The sequence below is a fragment of the Xiphias gladius genome, chromosome 6, assembly GCF_016859285.1.
Source record: "Xiphias gladius isolate SHS-SW01 ecotype Sanya breed wild chromosome 6, ASM1685928v1, whole genome shotgun sequence".
Classification (NCBI taxonomy): domain Eukaryota; kingdom Metazoa; phylum Chordata; class Actinopteri; order Istiophoriformes; family Xiphiidae; genus Xiphias; species Xiphias gladius.
Window position 1 is genome coordinate 18923260 of NC_053405.1, and position 20577 is coordinate 18943836.

General features: G+C 39.3%; 1 protein-coding gene across 3 annotated transcripts in view; it reads left to right on the top strand.

Moving 5' to 3' along the window:
- slc44a5b (solute carrier family 44 member 5b) overlaps window positions 1-20577 on the top strand; it is a 34453-nt gene that overhangs the window by 10836 nt on the left and 3040 nt on the right. The window contains exons 2-23 of one of the 3 annotated variants that reach the window (XM_040129228.1): window positions 3041-3089; window positions 7496-7569; window positions 9351-9435; window positions 9865-9949; window positions 10077-10190; window positions 11005-11065; window positions 11166-11289; window positions 11853-11885; window positions 13239-13322; window positions 13723-13835; window positions 14033-14164; window positions 14571-14670; window positions 14768-14860; window positions 15108-15195; window positions 15824-16086; window positions 16471-16565; window positions 16659-16762; window positions 16910-16983; window positions 17339-17409; window positions 17911-17999; window positions 18742-18826; window positions 19154-20385. In XM_040129228.1, the coding sequence (XP_039985162.1) occupies window positions 3041-3089; window positions 7496-7569; window positions 9351-9435; window positions 9865-9949; window positions 10077-10190; window positions 11005-11065; window positions 11166-11289; window positions 11853-11885; window positions 13239-13322; window positions 13723-13835; window positions 14033-14164; window positions 14571-14670; window positions 14768-14860; window positions 15108-15195; window positions 15824-16086; window positions 16471-16565; window positions 16659-16762; window positions 16910-16983; window positions 17339-17409; window positions 17911-17999; window positions 18742-18826; window positions 19154-19269 (2132 nt within the window). In that variant the 3' untranslated portion in view covers window positions 19270-20385. Of the gene's footprint in view, window positions 1-3040; window positions 3090-7495; window positions 7570-9350; window positions 9436-9864; window positions 9950-10076; window positions 10191-11004; window positions 11066-11165; window positions 11290-11852; window positions 11886-13238; window positions 13323-13722; window positions 13836-14032; window positions 14165-14570; window positions 14671-14767; window positions 14861-15107; window positions 15196-15823; window positions 16087-16470; window positions 16566-16658; window positions 16763-16909; window positions 16984-17338; window positions 17410-17910; window positions 18000-18741; window positions 18827-19153; window positions 20386-20577 lie in introns of those variants that run through there. The other 2 variants (XM_040129229.1, XM_040129230.1) reach the window with 2 other exon arrangements.

Here is a 20577-nt window from a genome sequence, read left to right on the forward strand (position 1 = left end):
TCTTTGTGTGAAACTATAGAAAAAATAGTTTATCAGTTATGTCTCAAGATATATTATTATACCGGATTATGTGTATGATATATCATTTGTAAATTTGTGTATGAGCTCTCTTCTCAACATTGTAGACTACTCAGGTATAATACACAGTAGCATCTTCTTATATTAATTGCCAGTGCCCTCCAAATACTGCAGCGAGCACCTGGTCTGGTGACACTATGTCCTTGGCTGAGGAATTTTACACACTTAACCCAGACCACCTCCCATTTTTAGACCTGAAATACAACTCAAGGGAGTGACTTTCGTGAAAACCAAACAGATGGCTGTGAAGTAAGGTTTTTAATGGCACAGACAAAAGAAAAAGGGACATTGAGTCTCTCCTATCAAGTACCTTAAAGACAAGTTAGTAGCTCACGCTGCTCCAGTGTCAAAGAATCTGAAGTGGTCATTCTGTATGTGCAGTGCACATAATGTCCTCATGATTCAGCAGGTGTACACGGTCCCATGTAGTCATGACACCAGTTGGTGGTTCAAAGCTGAACTTGTAACCTTTGACACATGTAGCCCTTCATCTTAAATATTTCTTGACCATCTACAATTTACAGCTTGTAAGAATGAACAGAAACAGAACTGTGACAATACTAACTCACTTAAGCACAAGTACATTTCTAATCCTGGCAATTTTTTGCTGCTGACTGTGCAGTTTAAAGACACCTTATGGGTAAGCTGCTTTCCCAGACATCATTTTGCTGTTGGCCCAGAGATTTGGCATCTCCATCCTTAAGACCACTATTGCTGCGGCAGAGGAACAGCAAGGAAATGTACAGTGGTTATGCCCAAGGTTCTGAGCACATTGGAAATGAAGGAAGAAATTGTGATAGCACGTAAGGTTAAGAACGGAATTATGAGACTGATTCTACAGGCAACAACTTCATTGAGTAAGTATAGTAAGCGTCCAGAGCTTAGAGTGACCTTGTTAAAGTACTCATAACTTATAACCGAGACGTTCTTTCTCCATGAATACTGTATACACTGTACGTAAGCATTCATGAGTGGAAATGTCTGTTACATCCTAGCCTTTCAATGTTATTACATGCAGAAATATAGGCTCAGGAAACCTTTCTTGCCACAACAAGTAGGAAATTCACTACAGCCAGACAATTGCCAGAAGTGGTAACTCACTCACTCGCTCACTCACTCAGGGATGCATAGCTGGCAGTGTGTGAGAAGCAGCTGCCAGGCTTCACTGTGCTGAATCAGTTACATTTCTAGGCAGAGTGGGGAATTTTTGTATGCATTTCTTGTACTACAGGGTTTCCGATATTGCAGCTGCTGCCAGTTGACATATCTAAACTACACTCACGGCGTCCAGACTGTAGAGATTTAAGATCACCAAGCTTTAATATATATGGAAACACAAAAAGAGTGCTGCGTGCTGCTTTTAACTCTGTCCTCGATTATAACATTTTGACTGACTGTGATTGCCAGCAATTCTTTTATTTTCATTGACAATAATCAGCCGCGCTTCTATCACTACATGAATAATGTTATTGTCAATGTAATACCACACAATAAGTACTGTGTGATACATTGAATGTTTACAATATGTGTAGTACATTTGTTAGAGATACAAAAAAGGTAGTCCAGTATTAATATTGCAAAGATGTTAATGCTTTTCATGTCCAATTACTATATTTAACCATTTACGGACTTTTACTCAAAGATAAAAGTATGACCAGTATTGGCATCATAATGAGTTCACCAATAACCAGTCCTGTTCATTTTCTTTGATACAGTGACAAGAGATAAATAATGACATTAATAAGACATAACTACAGTATTGGTAGTTAATGAACATAGTCAGGGTAGTTTATTACTCTCCGGAGTGTACACAAACAAATGTGTTGCTGGACATGCTCAGTGACATTTCCACAACAAAACGCTAATCTCCAAAAAATTGGAGTTGTTTCAGAATAAACCACACAGGCCATGACTGTTGTAGTAAAAAAATGAAAGATGATTAAATCGCCCAGTTCGGTAATATGGCTTTCTAATGTGTTAACAGTTTCCGGACAACTGAGGAACTCTAGGGGACTAGGTATAAGCTAAATCCGGCACAGACAATACTTGTTATTAGGATAAATCTGTTGAATTTGGTATTTTCATTGGATCTGCGGGTATAAATAAAACAGGTTTTGCGCTTGTTGAATTGAGAAGTTATAAAATTTCATAGTACATTCAGAACAGGCCAAAGAGATATGCATACCCGTAGTAGAGTGCACTCATTCCTCACACTTTTAGAAGCAAGGATGGCTTGTACGTCTCTCGACAGGATCAGTTTGGGAAATGGGCAGATGGAAGATAGGCCCACACATGCTCCCCTAAGTCTTCCCCAGATGCTTGGAGATATTACTCTCCATGTGTGATGATTCATAGGTCCTCAGGAACATGTTGTACTTAGTTTCAACTGGGGTAGAGACTACTCGGGCACCAAGGAAGCAGCTGATGATGAACGCAAATGCATGTGCTCCGTCGCACCTACAAGCGCACGCAGGATGGAGTTAGCCCCTTGGGTGACCTGTGGTGCTTGCAATTGAGGTTCAGTATTTATTCTGCTTGGTCAAATGGGGAATCCTCACTGTGATCCAGATAAACTGTTTGGCTTAAGGGTTGTTAAAATGATTTATTGTTTCTGTGTTAGGTACATAGTTTTGGCTTTTACTGTTCTAGCTTAGTATGATCATCCCTCTTCCTCTCAGTCCAGCTAGTAGACCTGTACTGTGAAACGACCTAGTTAGTTTGTGCTGGCCAGTTAAATGGCACAGCAGGTTTACTTGTGACGCTTCACTTGTATATGGTGTCAGTGTAATAAAATGTTGGTCATAAATCTTTCACCTTACTCTGTTGGTGACCTAGGTATTAGTCAGCGTACTTTGCTGTTGTGTCATCTGTATGCACTCTGTCAGTGAATTTTAATTCTGTTTCTTTTTGACTGTTCCATGCGCTTGTCAACTAATCTATCCCTACTCTGCTTGCCTTATAGGTGAGCCGCGCAAGTTTGACCCAAACTTCAGAGGGCCTGTTCATAACAGGTACTACATATACTCAACATCACCACCTTTTGCATTACAAATATGTTTATAAATACATTTGAACTACATTTTGCCATCACACACTGAAGATGGAATTACATTCACTTGCATTGTATTAAACTGGAAGCAGAAATGTCAGACACCAATAGTACTTTGTAAGAAAATGTTTTTCGGTTTTTTTTATTTATATTTTCGTGAACTGACCCTTTAACTACTATTCATTATCTTTCAAACTCTGATTCTTACATGTGTATTGATTTTACCCATTGTATAATCTTTTTGGCACACACCCCTGTCAGGGCACTGATAGATTGATCGTTTGTCATGTTACATTAGTACAGATTGAGGCTGAGTGCTGGCAGCTCTCTCCACTCCACCACACAGATCAATGGCCATAAGTCAAGCTGGTGGCTGGACCTAGCCCAATGACACACATTATTAACCAGCCAGATACACCCAGAACAGATGTAGTTCTCACATCACAGGGGCTATTGCAGGGAGATAGTGAAATGTCTCCCGTCAACCAGCAGAATAGTAGACCTTGTTCTGATGAACTGCAGCCTTCTATCTGTGTACCAGGGGTTCAGCTCTTTAAATGTCAGAGCTACTTAGTGTATGCATTGATTTCATTTGTAATGTTCGTTCTAAAATAGTGTTTAAAAAGCAGCGTGTTTCTAATGTGATTGAAACAAACTACAACATGTAAAAGTGCTTTAAACCTACTCAAACATTCATGTCATTTAATATAGCTGTTCGGACCATACATTCATTTAAATACTGTATGATGTCGTAAAATAAAACAGAATACAAAAGGATATCACATTCAAATTCACATGACATTATTAACTTTTATGATAATTTTGGGACTTAAAATTGGGTGACCATGCCTAAAACAACTGGAAAACCTTGATGTAATTATAAAAAAATGATGGTGCTTAACAAATCTACATTTAGAAATACGGAGCTATAAACCTTTGGTTGAAAGTTTTCCCTCTAAAAATGAATATATGGCATTTCTGAAACGAAGTCCACAGTTTAAAGCTACCATGATTTAGCATAATGAAGAGCAGAATTTTGCAATAAAGCAAAACCCCTCGAGGGTGTCACCACAGGCTTTTTCTGATGATTTAGTCATTTTCTGAGGTAATTTAGGCTCTTATCTCTTTTATGTTCAATGTCAGTTTGGCAGGCTGCTGTGAAGGCATGTTTCAGTCCTCCTGTGTCTCTTTATCCCACCCTCTCCAGCCCATTTCACTGCTACATCTGGGTGAAGGCACCAAGGATACTTTGATGTTTCTGTGGCTCAGAGGCTTTTTCTTAATGAGAACTGGGAGGGAACCGACTCTGTGGTCGTCTTGTTTTCACCCAAGCTCAATACCTAAATGAAGTAACCATATCTGTTACTGAGCAGCCCTCTCAAGGCCAGACAGAAGTGGACTCAGCGCAGTGTTAATTCAAACTGTCTCCAGCTAAAAACAGTGTAGTGCACAGATACAGTCAATGTCAAAGTTATACACAAGTACACTATCACATTGCAATAATGCAATAGTATGATAATGCCTTTATAGTGCTCTGTCAGAGTGCAGTTCATTATTAAATGCACACTCACAAACAAATTTAACCGTGCTCTCTCCCTTCACAGCATGTGTTACAGCTTACCTAAAAGAGGCTTGTGTTGTCAGAAAAGCTGCTCACTTGAGCTAATTTCCCTCTTGACTCTTGTGACTGTGAGAAATATCCCTTTTGTTTGCAAATCTGGCCCTCCCAGTATCCCTTCCTGTTAATGTCTGCTACAAAGCAGGGACAGTCTGGCAGTTTCACACCACAATGGCACCCACGCTATTCTGTGGCACTGCTGCCATCTGTGTCACCTTGGCTCCTGCAGAGTATCAGGTTTGCAAATATAACACTGACACAAAAGTTCCTTGTTGCATTGACAGAGTTTCCAGTGCCGAATTTTTTTTATTGTTTTTTATTTTTTTCTTTTTTCTTTCAAAGCATCACTGCCTGCTGGCACAGTAAACAATCAGGGCAATGCTTTGGTCCCTGTGTATGTACTGTATGTGTAAGTGACAACTAAGGAATTCTGACGTGTGGGAGTGAGGCCAGGTGGGCATCCGAATAGATTTGCAGGTAGTTCATATTTTGGATCTGACTTAATAGAAGGAAACAGAATTGTTTTCACTCTCCTCACTTTGTCAGCTTCCCTTCGATACTTACCTTTGCATGCTTCAAAGGTGACTTTGTGTTGGCACTGAGGTGTTGTGTTTGCGCTTTGTCTTAATAACGCAGTCTTGCCTATATGAGGGCGTTGGGAAACAAGACAGATACAGTAACAATGACATTACAGTGGAGGAAGGGCAAACTCTGCTTTACTCTCCTACCCTTCAGATTTTCCCCTCTAATCATGTAGGATCTGAGGCTGAGTGATGGCTAACTTATCTACTATCTAGGATAGAGAGGGATTCGAAGACAAGGAATGCAGCCATCACCATGGCAACCCAGACAGCTCTTCCCCTTGCTCTTTTTTGAAAGAGATGAAATGGTACTCCCTTGTCTCCTTTGTTAATAATATGCACAATATCAGCAAAAGCTTTGCTGATGGTGTGGTAGGTTGTCTTTATACTCCTCATATCCACTGTTATTGTAAAATTGGGGCCGTATTCACCCTGCAGAGCTATGGCCACTTTAGCTGCCTTTGTTTCTTTATTATCTCAAAAAATAACAGCTGTGCTCAGCCAACTGTTCTTTTAGTCTTTTGTAACCAAATGTTGTCTATTAGAGGTTTTGGATGATGTTGGAATTTTTGCCTGAAGATACAGAGCAGATGTTCTATGGGTCAGTTATTATCAACTCCAAACATGCTCCGCAGGTTATGAGCGGAGATATCAAATTTAGAATTTGCAGGTAGATACAGTCTTAATGTAATTCAGATAATGTAATTCAGATAATGAATAATGATAGTGGAATCATCTTATTCTGAAAAGAGAAATGAAGAGTATTAGCAGTCCTGCTGGGACAGGAAAGACTCCCAATCCTCTATATTGCTAAGTTCAGGAAACCAATCTACCAGAGCTGCCTGTTAACATATTTTTTGCAAGCTTTACTGCAGTTAATTCAGGACCATGAAAAATAGCTCTTAATTGCAGCTGTATTTGTAAACAGTCCAATATAATTTGCAATGCAAGCTTAAGTTAAACAGCTGACCCTATATCTAAGAGACTACACTGAACATGCAGTTGAAATAATGATGTTAGTTAATAAAAGTGCATTCAATAAATGTGTTTGCATCTTAATATGAATGCATTAGTGCCTGTTTAAGCACTTTTTATCCCTCTTAGTATGGGTTGATCCTTCAACTGATATCCTCTGTGTGCATCAGTGCTGTCTTGACTGTCTGCTAGTTAATCGTGAAATGGTATTTGGAGGCTTAAGAGCAGCACACATATGTGATGTCTGTATAGAACCATGTAATCTACATGCTCCATACAAAACAACGGCAATCCACTCCTCAAAGCACTACACAAAGGAAACAGTCACATCTCCGAGCCCACACCTCCTTTTGACCTTGACCTTGACTTTGTTCCTTCGGATGAAAGAGGAGAAGTGTTGAAGGCTGAAGGAAATTAGGGTTTCAAGTCAATTTGTATAGCATATGGTGTTAGGAGGAGGGTACGCAGGTCCCTTATACACATGTCCACTTTGCACAGTGGATTGAACTTGGCTTTACTCAAGGCTGGGCTCAGTACTGATAGTCTGAATAGTTTTAAAAGAGGGCTAAGAAGGGGCTGGACTGACAGCTTCTCTCAGGATGGAAAGGAGAGGAAGAAAGCTTGTTATGGGAGAGACAGTGAAGAAACACTCAGAGAGAGAATGAGACTCTGAGATGCTGCTTTAAAGTAGCAGACTAAGACCACTGTGGAGACAGGCAATGTTCAGAAAGCTGTGTCTGTGCCTGTGGGACAGTTAGTTCTTTGTGCATTCAGAGTCTCATTTCCCTGAAAAAACTGTATACAAATGACACCTTGTCATGCCCTGTAGCAAGTACTGCACCCAGATATAGATCTCAGACTCACTAGCCATGCAGCAGCTATGTCATGATTACCAACAATGAAAGGGTTAAATACATAAAACACACACAGGAAACATAGTGAGAGAGAGAGAGAAGAGGTATGACATGTAACAAGGGTCCCTGGCCAGATTTGAACTGTGGACATTACGGTTATGTGGCATGCGCTGTAACTATTCAGCCACCAGAATAGTCCATTGCTAAATGAATTTGCTCATGATTCTGTTATGGACGAAAGAATTCAACAACAGACCATATTAAATAACCTTATTTTTCTCTTGTAATCTTGGTTTCCCACACATCTCTCATTTGTCCCAACACATTTTTCTTTCCCCAGGAGCTGCACTGATGTGGTTTGCTGTGTTATCTTCGTCATTGTCATCCTTGGCTACATCGCTCTGGGTACCGTGGGTGAGTTTCACACCTTACTGCTGATCAGACAAAGTTTCATAATGACGCACAACCACACACAAACACATGGACATGCACAACAATGATGATATGTTGTGGTCTGGTCATATTCTGGAAGTTTGACTCGCTCACATATGCTGGTCTACCTGGTTGTACGATTCAAAATCTCTAGCTTGTGGAATGAATGGAAAGTGAGCGCTCTGTGTGTGAGGTTTTGTCTGACAAAAATTTTAAAGCATATTTGTTTACCATAAACAAAATGGACCTGATGCTCTCCACAAGATGCATTAACACTTAAAGAGAGAACAATCTGGGTTTTTTGTTTGTTTGTTTGTTTGTTTGTTTGACTTGACATAATTTCACTGTGGGTTAAGAAACAAAATGGCTGAGTTGAGAAAATTGGCTATTATTTTATATAATAATAGGTAATAGTCTCACCACAACATTCAACTGGTATGGCTCAATCTAGTTGCGTCTTTACTTGAGATGATTTTGTTAGCAAAGCTATTTTGTGTCCCAGTCGAGTTTTTGACTGGGTGAGCAGTGCTTCCTTCTGGCTCTCATTTCATTCAAGTTTTCTTGAAGCCATTTAGTTAGTATGTTTGATTGTGACAGAGAATCCACTTTGTCTGCAACTGACTGAGGCCATGCAGTGTTGTGAAACTCCCCATCAGCTCTCCTTTACTTTCTTTTTTGTTCTCTACCATTTTCTTAATTTTTCCTTTTCCCTTTTATTTTTTCCTTTCTTTCTGCTTTTATTTCTTTCCCTCGCTGATTTTCTATCTGACTCTTTTCTTTACCCTTTTCTCATACAAAAACAGATCCTGATTGATATCCAGCACACCTAACCGCGCATCTCCTTTCTTCCTCTTTCACATGTATGGCATACATCACAAATTAGGCAAAATGAGGTCCCAGTACTGTCACTGGCAGTGTCGTCCACTGCCAGCTTGTTGTCATTGCAGTCACGTCTTAATCTGGGCAAGGGAAGCACTTACTGTTTTCCAATAATTTAAAAAGAGCAGGAGCCATGACAATGGATGTGATTTCAAATAGACACTGACATGTCTGCAATCAGCTGAAGAACTTGGTGTTATTTCTGCATAATTTTTAAGTTTCACCATCCTTGTGTCAAAGGTTTGTACTATGCCTTTGTTGTGCTGTGTCAAGTTGAGCACGATCCTTCATTGACTGGCAAGGTGAAAGGCCTCAACACTGTGTTGTTCAGGTTGGGAAAACAAATGAAACACAATAATTGCTTAGTAAATTGAATTTCAGGGTTACTGCTACTCCTATCTAGAGAAACAGAACAGAACAAATTAAACTGGATTGATTTTTTTTTGTTTGTTTTTTTTGTGTGTAGTTGTTCCTTTCCTTAATATGCATTGGTGCAATCCTCCAAATAGATTTCCCTTGTTCTCTTGTTAAATGTGTTGGTTATTTTTTATCCTCAGTTAGTGCTCGGACAGACACGCATGGCTTTTGACTGATGCACAATTTGAATTCAGGAATCCTATTGATTTAAACAGGACCCTGTTTGACCCGTCTATACATAAATAATAATGTAATGCTTGTCCTTAGGTAGCAGATCATTTTCTCAGTTACATAAAAAAACAGAAAAACTGTCTGATTTACACATTCTAAGACATGTGTCATTTAGGACCACAGAGAGTGGCCTTGTGTACTTCTGTATTTAGAACATGGGACTTTGTGTCTATCATGGCTTCACATGTTAAAATCCATGCAGTTCCAAAAAAAAAACTGTTATGATATGTTTTCAGCCTGGATCCACGGTGACCCCAGGAAGGTCGTCTATCCAACCGACAGCCACGGTCAGTTCTGCGGCCAGAAGAACACTCCCAATGCGTAAGTGGAAAAATATCTGCTTTCTGAATTATTATACAGTGGAGTAATTATGTTCTTCAATTTGTCTCTTAACTTTCCATTGTTATCTTTGCACTCACAAAAGGCTTTGACCACAATACACAGAGATGATTTGTGATAAATTATGGAAAGCTTTACTGCACAGTACATTGATTTTGTGTGTGCATATGTGTGTGTGTGTGTGTGTGTGTATGTGTGTGTGTGTGTGTGTGTGTGTGTGTGTGTGTGTGTGTGTGTGTGTGTGTGTGTGTGTGTGTGTGTGTGTGTGTGTGTGTGCGTGTGTGTGCGTGTGTGTGCGTGTGTGTGCGTGTCCTTGAATGCTTCCCGATAAAACATCGCACAGTAATTTCTCACTGTTCTGAATCTATCTAATCTGACTCCCCTCCTTGTCTTCATCTTTTGTCTCCACAGAAACAAAGCCATATTATTCTACTTCAACATGTTGAAATGTGCCAATCCTGCAGTTTTAATTAACCTCCAGTGCCCTACAACCCAGGTAAGAGACTGAATGAAGCCCCGTCAAGAAGCACATTTTACAATGCTGTTCTTCCAACTTTTCCTCCACGCTTGATTATGCAAGATTGATGGGCTCGCTCATTAAGAGGATGTGTTGCCTCCTCCAGCTCTGTGTCTCCAAGTGCCCTGACAGATTTGCCACTCTCCTGGATGCGTGGAATACCAAAAACTGGGAATATTACAAGCAGTTCTGCAAGCCGGGCTTTGAGATTGGCAGTAAGGTGAGATTCAGTGGTTAGTGGTCCATTTTGTCTGTTTGTCATGTATTTTGCTTCTAAGTTCCAGTTTGTCTCTTACTTTGTGCAGATTCTTTACATATGCATACTTGTCCCCAGAATTTTAGAGAGACCGAGTTTAGACCCTTTTCTTCTGTAGTAGAAACATCTTTTGATCGAATATAATTTATATAATTTTATAAGAAAATCATCCTAGTATAGTTTTTAAACAAATAGTAATACATCCCTGTACAGTCTTAATAATGAAGAACTCATTTGAATGTGCTATGAAAGACAGGCGGACGTCAGCTAGCAGCCACATCACAGCCCTGTTCTGTTGGCTGGCAGTAGTTCAGTGATGGTGACGTTAGCATGACTGTGTGTAAAGATCAGAAAGTGAGGTGGTGTGTGGGAGCACCTAACAGCTCAGTCCTACTGTTTGAACTGAATCATCGATTTCCCTTCCCACATCATGTCAAGTGTGACAGTGTTACATCAGACTGGATTCAGCCCAACTCTGCCACATCAGAATTCTTAGTCTTGTTAAGGAATATTGATATTAATAATACCAAAGCTATAGTGACTGAAAATTAAATGTTGCAGAATTAAGATTGTTATTATTCTGAAAATAGGAACCATTACTATAAAATAAGAACCATTACTATTGTTGTAAAACATACTGGTGAATGTAAAGATTAGTTCATTGAACGGAAAAGGCCCTCCATTCTAACTATGATAAATACTGTGTTGAATGAATGGTTTGTGAAAAATCTATTGTTTTCAGTTGTTTGAATCATCATCTCCTTTATTGCCCTCTCAGTCAACTGTAGAAGTCGTACGAAATGAAGACTGCCCATCTATGATTGTGCCAAGCAGACCTTGTAAGTGACTCTGAGACCCTGTACACACAGTAACACACAATAGCTCATTATTTGTTTGGCAAGTGACTAAAGACAGAAAATTTTTTTAAATGTCTTTCAGTCCTTCAGCGGTGCTTCCCAGATTTCATTACAAGAAATGGAATTTTAACTGTAGCCAATCAGACAATCTTCAAAGATGGTGAGAATAACAAGAGAAGTGTCACCGACCTTAAAGATGCTGCCAAGTAAGTTCTGCTTCCTTGCAACATGAATCTCAATCCTTGTTGGTGGACCAGTTCAGTTATACAAGTAGAATAGTCACACATAGTACATTTAATTGAGAATTGGCATGTTTTCTGTGGTAAATTGATATGCATAATAATTTACCCTGTAAAATAAAGTATTTTAAAACTGTTATAATGTCAATAGGGCTGCCAACGCTGCACCCAAAGAGTTCTGGACAGATATTACAGGGTAGGACAAGTGGGCATGTCGCTGATGCCCAGAAATGTGTCCAACCACATTCAAATGCATTAGCATGATTATTGCATGACAATTCAGCTTACCTACAAGTTCCAGAGTAGAACTTCAGGGGTACCGACAAGCTTATAACAGCTGCTTTGTAAATCGATGCTGTCAACATGTCAATGGGCTGAGATGACAAAGGCTGGATAAGCAGAGATTTCATGTATTTAAACCAGTGCGTTGATATTATAAATATACATGATTCTGTGTTTTCTGTGATCAGCTTTTGTTTGCTCTCAATTACCTGGTAATGTAATGTGCTTTAATGCTTTCCTTTTTGTAGCCAAGTAACCGCCATGCAGCAAGGAGTGGAAAGGTCTCTAAAATGACTTCTTTCAGCTTTTTTAACTTTGCCACCGCTGTAGCGAGTAGCTTTGTGTAGACTAACCTTTCCACCTCTGCTGTTCTTCATGAAAAATCTGCTCCTGCATCCTTCCACCTGCAACAGTGGGGAGGAATTAGGACAGATTAATAATAAAACAGTTTGTGGCACATATCTACGCGGTAACATCAAGACAGGATACATACTTTCTGAATGGCTGTGCACAGCCTTTGTCAAATAAAATAGAATGATGTAGTGCCCCCTGGTGGTCATTACATTAGCTACCTTAAACTAGATATGAAAGCAAGTTTGCATAACAGTGCTGGATATGAGCCAAGACTCTTGGACATGGACAGGGTTTCAGTGACCTTTAGACATCTGAATTAGAGCTCTTCATCAAAAGTTGTTTTTAGAACTTCCTTCAGTGCTGTTTTTGGCCCATACAAATGATAACTTGTCTTCTATCCCTCCTCTGTACTTTAGAGATTTATTTGAGTCATAAGGCAGTGTGTCTGCAGTCAAACCTTTCTGTAGTCATGTCCTGACCTTGTTACCAGGCTTGTGGTTTCCCTTCTATTGGTGGTAAAGCAAGTTAAGATTTTCATCTTAGATGAGAAGCTGAACTTTAGCTATCCTGTGCCACCTGATGGGGCCTCACATTAACATTCGGTTTATTCCATACAAGTTTATAGTTTGTGATGTAGAGATCTCTACATCAGAGCCTGTATCTGATTTCTGTTACCAGAGTTCTTTAATATACTGATAGAATTTGAGTTGGTTTTATGCGGAATCATTTGTCTGGGGTTGAAATTTAGTCTTTGCCCACCACCAGGGAAAGGTTAAAGTAAGATTTCTAGATAGATGGAGTAATTTTGAGACCTAACACTTACCTGTACTGTGACCAAAAATAAATTGGTTCTTGATCTAACATATCCATTACTATATGCTTCTTGACTAGATGCTCCTCATTATCACATTTAATAACATCCAGCCGTCCCATTTTCCACCGTACTGTAGGAACTACTTCTTAATTGTGCTTCAGCAACACTAATGCTGTTGTGTGACTCTTTGATATGAAACCATTTTTTCCAGACCCCCATAATCCAAAATTGGCTCACACAGCTCAGATTATCAAAAGCATTTTGAACTGTATTCATCTTTGTTTTGCAGTGAGAGCTTTAAAGATAAATCAAATGTCAAAATGTTTTTGAGAAACCCTAGTTAACCCAGTGAGGCCGTAACACAAACCTGCCATGGTCCCTCTTTGTGTTCTTATTAAATCCCCTTTTTTTGTCGCCCTTTCTCTTTTCCCACTTTTTACCATTTCACCTTGTTATTCTTTCACAGAGGTATCACCAGTCTGCTCAATGCCAAAGAAGTTGGCATGAAGATCTTTGAGGATTATGCAAATTCCTGGTACTGGATCCTCATGTAAGAATGGCTCTGGCTTCTGCTGATTTTCCTGTTTTCCCTTCTCTTTATGGATTATGTGCTCCTCAGAGAAAATACTCTGACCCATCAGTGACAGTAATGATGAAACTGATGAAAATTTTCAGCCTGTAACTTTTATATGCAAATATTTCCTAGTGTCCTACCTGATCAGAGCTCCAAACTGGTAGAATTTACAACAACAAGCAATTCAAATAGCACCAGATAAATTGCTATTGACAGACCATCTCACTAAATAGATTGTCAAAGCCTACCTGAATGCCTTTGTGGCAAAGCCCATCCATGTGATATTATCTGAATTTTATATTAATTTGTCACAGTTTATTAACAAATACTGGTTTTGTCCCGGTATTTATGTGTTTGTGTGTTTCCGTTGTTGCAGTGGTCTGGTGATAACCATGGTAGTCAGTCTGCTCTTTATCCTCCTGCTGCGCTACACTGCTGGCGTGCTCCTGTGGCTCATTGTCTTTGGTGTAATCACTGCTGTCGGCTATGGTGAGTATGCACCATAGACAGTAACCCACATTGCCAGTGCTATTTCATACTTAGCACACATGCTGAAGATATTGCCCACATTTTTTTGCATTTGACTGTCCGACCTATCTCGCTGCGAGCACTCCTGTTGTCATGGCAAACTGTAGCAGATTTAGATTTGTCTTAGACTTGTCATTCTTTCTCTCTTTGTCTCTCAGGTATCTGGCATTGCTACTGGGAGTACAGTACTCTGAGCCGGAAGCCAGGTGCTAACGTCACCATCTCTGATATCGGCTTTCACACAGACTTCAGCATTTACCTTCAGCTCAGCCAGACGTGGCTCGTTTTCAGTATGTTGTCATCTACCACCATACCTTTACTTCACACTTATGGGAGCTTCATGTTACATAGCACATGTCAGTTGGTTGTTTTCATTCAGTGTGACTTGCAGTAACATAAATTTTTTAGCATCGGTTGTTCTATTAGAGGTTCAAGCCCAAACCTTTATAGTGATAGTTGCAATGATTGTATTACTGAGCTATGCAGAGCCCCAATTATAAAAGCAACATTTTTCCATCTATGTAGATTTTAATTTTTATATATTCAGTGGAGCGAATGGTAGTACAGTGATTTCAATGATTATTTTTACCATCTTGGGTAAAGTGTTAAAAAGCTGAAGTGAAATGTTTAAACATATTTGTTGTGTGTCCATTGATAAATATTGCATAATATTTAAATTTAGCATTTGCTTTGTAGTGATCTCCCTGTCAGTGATTGAGGCCATCATTGTGATTATGCTGATATTTCTGAGGACAAGGCTGCGCATTGCTGTTGCATTACTGAAGGAGGGAAGCAAGTAAGAATGGATAAAAGCTTAGCTGACTCCATAAAAATTAAATACTGTGTTGAACTCTTTTTGCATACAACCAATGTTTGACCTTTGCTGTTTCCAGGGCCATTAGCTACATCATGTCCACTCTCTTCTACCCTGTCATCACCTTTTTCCTTCTGGCCATCTGCATAGCTTACTGGGCCGTTACAGCAGTGTATCCTTCTAACTGGGACACGAACAAACTGTTTTTCTCTGGCGAAGTATTGGTGTATTATGTTTTTAAAAGCAAGAGGAAAAATTAAAACAGCTGGTGTTCTTTGCCTGATGTTATACAACTCAGTGAATGTGACTCTACATATACATTTGTGTAAATACCACTTTACTTCTATAAGTAGTGACGACTGTGAATTTGTTGTGTTTGAAGTGTTCCTTTGTGTTGCCCTTAACTAGTCTTCCCTCAGCTTTTTAGCATCATCTGGTTATGCAGTCTATAAGGTCACACCTACTGATGATAAATGCATGTATGCCAACCTCACATGCAATCCAAAGGTTAGTCCCACACACTTATACACTGAAGTTCATTTACTGAAGAAATACTTTATCTGTCCTTGTATTGATTTCGCTATGTTGTGTTTACAGAAAAATACCAGAGTGCAACCATCTAATTTCTTTGTCACTTCTTGTTATATGAAATATTTGTTTGTCAGATTCTTTCATCAAACTCAATGAATCAATGAATGCAAGTGTAATAGCTTCTTTATTGCCTAAGTAAAATCTGGCAGTGAGTTCTGTGTGAGAACCATTACAATCAATATGCTCTAATGTAAATAGAGTTGACATTAGTGGCTGACAGCTATGAATGCCTATTTGACATATGTTATTTATCAGCCTGCCTGCCCTCCCTGGTTTGTGCATAGCAGTGTACACATTTAAAAGCGTATCTCCCAGTGATACGCCATGTGGTCACAGTGTTTAATAAATGCAGGATTACCTCAGAGCTATACATTGAGAAATGATTCATCAGCATGCAAAACAGAGGTGCAAAAATAGAAAAGAGCTAAGAGGAGAAAAGTGACACTGGTGTTTTTTCTGTGATTTAGTAGAGCTACTTGTCATGAATTAATGTTACATCACCGTCCGACGACACATCAAGATTAAATCTGTCACTGTCTTTCAGACTTTCAGTCAGACCAACATCACCAAAGTGTGCCCTGGGTCACAATGCATGTTCGCCTTCTATGGTGGGGAGAGTGTGTACCACCGCTACATCTTAGTCCTCCATTTGTGTAACCTGTTCGTGTTCCTCTGGCTGGTCAACTTTACCATCGCCTTGGGCCAGTGCACCCTGGCTGGGGCCTTCGCTTCCTACTACTGGGCCCTGAAGAAGCCGAACGACATCCCCGCCTGCCCCCTCTTCTCCTCATTTAGCAGAGCCATACGGTAGGGAGCTGCATGGACAGAAATGTTATACTTTACAGTGAATTAGATTTACAGTTCAGTGTTTTTTTTTAATTTGTTGCCAATTTTAATATTGGTAGGTCTACTGTTTCTGAGTAACAGGCCACTAAGGTACATGTCAAGTTGTACAAATATTTCCTTTACCCCTAAAAAGTCAGGAATGAACAATAGTTACATTTGGGGCTTTTCTGCTTGTCTCATAAATAACAGAGTCAAATTAAGGGATTTTCCTACACAAGCATCAGTCGAATATATGAAGAAGTTGACAGGCCTCTCTTCAGTCTGCTTGTAATATAAAAAATAAAATTGAGTTTAACACACTCAAATGTTCAGATCTACATTTTTCCATTTCATCTCGTGTCACAGTTATCACACAGGCTCCCTCGCTTTTGGTTCTCTGATCATTGCTGTGGTGCAGATGGTCCGAATTGTTCTCGAGTACCTGGATCACAAACTGAAAGGTAAGCTTGTACTCTTAAGGAGACTAATATTCCTACTCTTACACAATTCAATGGTTATTTCAAGGGGGATGTTGATGATTGACATTTTCCCAGGTTCTCAGAATGCCTGCGCTCGATACCTGCTTTGCTGCCTGAAATGCTGCTTCTGGTGCCTGGAACATTTCATCAAGTTTATAAACAGAAACGCTTACATTATGGTGAGTTGTGGAGCATTTGCTTTGCCAATAGCTTGTACTGATGTGTTTGCAAGTATCTGTTAGCAGCTCAGCTTTTAATTGGCTTGGCTTGAACCTCAGTGCTAAATTACCCTCCAAGAAGCCCTGTCTACCTTTGTTCCCTAACAGATAGCAATATATGGGAAGAACTTCTGCACCTCTTCCAAGGACGCTTTCTTCCTCTTGATGAGGAATGTTATTCGGTAAGACCTTTCGTTATATTACTGTGTCAGCTCCACATGTCTACAAAGAGTCAGATGATTTAATGCTGAGACATACACTTTCATAGCTTATTAACATACTGTACCATGAAGTTACTTTTTTACATTTTAGAGGTTAAAATTGAGTTTTCCCATTAAAAAGTCTGTCAAAATTGAAAAATAAAAAAAAACTATTTACAAAGTTGGTTAATTAACCTACTCGCCTTTATGTATTTAATGATGTGTGTACTTTCACAGATTTGGCTTGAGCCTGTGTCTCAATAGATGACTGTGTCTTCTCGATTTCTCTGCTTTCTATGTTTCTCCTCCACTCTGGCTTTCTCTCACTCCTCTTTAGGGTGGCTGTTCTGGACAAGGTGACAGAGTTTCTGCTCTTCTTGGGAAAACTGCTTATTTCAGGAAGTGTTGGTGAGTTTCGTGTGGCATAGAAGAAAAATTGCAGAAGAGACAGGAGGAGATATCCTCCTGAATAATAGGAGGATGATAAATCGTCTCACTCCCAGTTATTTTTGTCATGCGCATACTCCATTTCCACTCAGATTGTGTCATTATAAGATGATAGTTTCCCTTACAAAGCCCTGTACAAAAAATACTGTTAGCTTTTTTTATTACACTAACTGACTCTTATGTGTGTGTGTGTGTGTGTGTGTGTGTGTGTGTGTGTGTGTGTGTGTGTGTGTGTGTGTCACACACACACACACACACACACATAAGAGTCAGTTAGTGTAATAAAAAAAGCTAACAGTATTTAGTATTTTTTTTGTGTGTGTGTGTGTGTGTGTGTGTGTGTGTGTGTGTGTGTGTGTGTGTGTCACACACACACACACACACACACAAGTACACAAAAGATGGAGGATTATTGGTTCTTCTTTATCTCTGCTTATTATGGTAATTTTTTCTGTTTTCCAGGTGTTCTCGCATTTTTCTTCTTCACACATAAAATACCAGCTATTCAAGAGGAGGTGCCGTCCCTAAATTACTACTGGGTGCCCCTTCTGGTAAGGAACTGAAATGTGGGCTATTTAATAAGTATTCGTACCAGAAATCAGAAATTACAACTGAGACTGAAACAGGTTTCTTGGGCAGATTGAGATTTATTTGTATTCTGACTTGGATTACTCAATGTGCACACAAAGGATTTTATCCAGTCTCTCACTGGTGCTTAGTTTTATTCAAACCCTTCCTGCTGGTTCAGTTGAAAATGATTCCATTTGTTCTTCTCTATTTTATGTCTCTGGCTTTTTCTGTACCTTTTAAATACATTGCTCTAACATTACTCTAACTGCATTTTTTTGAATACCTAGACATAAATGTTCAAATATAGTGGGAGCATTGGGTGGAAAAATATATGAAATTAAATGAGAAAATATATTGCTGGAAAAAAAATCATGTGATACTTAAGTATTTTTTTTAATGACTGCTGTTTTCTCCCTCTCCCTCTTTCTCTCCTCTTATCGTATGTCTTAACATTTGTCAAGTGCGCACCAAAGTTTTATATATTTTTTTTCTTGGTTGTGGAAAGTTGTTAAACACCGTTGCACATACTCCAGAACGGTTTTTACAGTGTTGCACAAGCTAATTAGTTTTGTTGATGGATTTATGACTCAGTGGTTTATATACGTCTTGATGTGTTTAGTGTTTGTTTGAATGCAGATTTTTGTTGTCGCATTATAAATCAGACATGCAGGACAGATGTTGAAAGCACACTGCATCCTGACTGTGACTTCTTGGTTCTTTCAGACGGTGATATTTGGATCTTACATGATTGCACATGGTTTTTTTAGCGTTTATGCCATGTGTGTGGACACATTGTTCCTGTGCTTTTGTAAGTATGCTGGTTTTTTAGAACTTCACTTGAAAATACAGTGTGAGAATACTGTCTACTTGTACTGATCACTGCTATGATGGTTAAAGATTTAATATCAGGTATCCTGTCAGCAGCTGTATATAACTCTTTCCCTCTTTGAAACTGGCTTTAAATCATGTAACTGATTCCTGCTCATTCACTGTTTCTGCACTCTTTGAGTCCTGCATGTCCGTGTTTATTTTTTTTCTCTACTAAGCCTTTGCTTTTCTTTCTCTTCCTGGCTGTTACTCTGTGCACTGTCTGCTATTCCCGCTACTCCTTTCCTGTGCTGGGACCTGGTCTCAGGTGAAGACTTGGAGAGGAATGATGGTTCTTCCTCCAGGCCCTACTACATGTCTCCTGGCCTGCACAAGATCCTGCGCAAAGGAGAGGAGGGTGCCAAATCATGCGCTGCCTCTTGAGTGATGTGCAGCCATTTTACTAAGCTGTTGACTCACTCACTTCTCCATATCTACTGTATGCGTGGGGGTCTGGACGTTTGAGAGCAAGTACTGTAGGGCTAAACATCAAAACCGGATGCATCCCAGCCTGGTCCGGGATGACCTGGACTTGAAAGGACATACTTTTAGTTCAGTTCCTCACAGAAAAGGCATTGGGGGCTAGAAAAAGACCTCTGTTCACTTACTCTCTTGAGCCAACTCAGATATTTGCCTTTTTTTCTGCCACACTTTTAGTTTCTTTTATTCCTTTCTGTATTTTCTGCTGACCTCTGCCTTACTGAGAGGGTATTTGTCAACTCGCAGGACGGATGCACAGACTGAGATAAAAATGATATAAGCATTTTTACCCAATCATACATGAGGACCTTAAAATGTACAGATGCCACTGATGGACTATGGCATTAGGCATCACCATTAAAAAAAAAAAGTGGTGGACTTCTGGGGCACCCTCTTGTCGCACTTTGGTCTTCTAGTGTAAAATCATGTTTTGTATGCACTTTCACATATGGGAAAGAACCATGTGATTTATTTCTTCTGCCTAGCATGATTATTCTGCTGGCTATTGATGTTTACCATTGGTTTTATAAGTTGCTTTGATCCACTGTATTTATACTAACACAAACACACAAATCCAAAAATGGTGTGTGTACTGCACTTGGCAAAACAGGTTTCTCTTCTTTTACGTAATTTAAAAAAGTTCACAATCATTTCAAAGTTTCCATTACGCTCATAGATGTACTGTAACCAGACAGAGACTTTGTGGGAGGTCAAGACTTCAAAAGACATTTTATGGTTTTTGCTTAGAATTTGAACAGAACCTGACAGTTTTCAGGAAACTTCTGAATGCAGCCACTAGTTTATGTGCCTAGTTGTGAAAAAAAGAAAATATTCCTCTTATTCTGTGGTTTTAGACCTAACACCAGGAACCTTTGCGATACAGTTTATAAAAGGATGTCAAAGCCATTTTTGGTAAATTTTTTATTGGATGGTTCAGATGTAGTGCTGTTTTAATACTAAGTATAATACACGCATCTGTCTGGAGGTGATTCAGTGTTCTTTTTGTATAGGAGAATTTTTTTTATCAATGAAATCCAATGAAAATGATTTTTTTTTTTTTTTTTTTTTTTTTTTTGGAATAAACATAAATGGTTGAAGTATTGTCCAGTGCATTTTCAAATGACCTTGCTTTTGGTTTTAATTTGAAACTTCAAAATGATCGGAAATATCAGGGTTTAACCTTGATGCACCGAGTGATTTTCTCAAATGTGA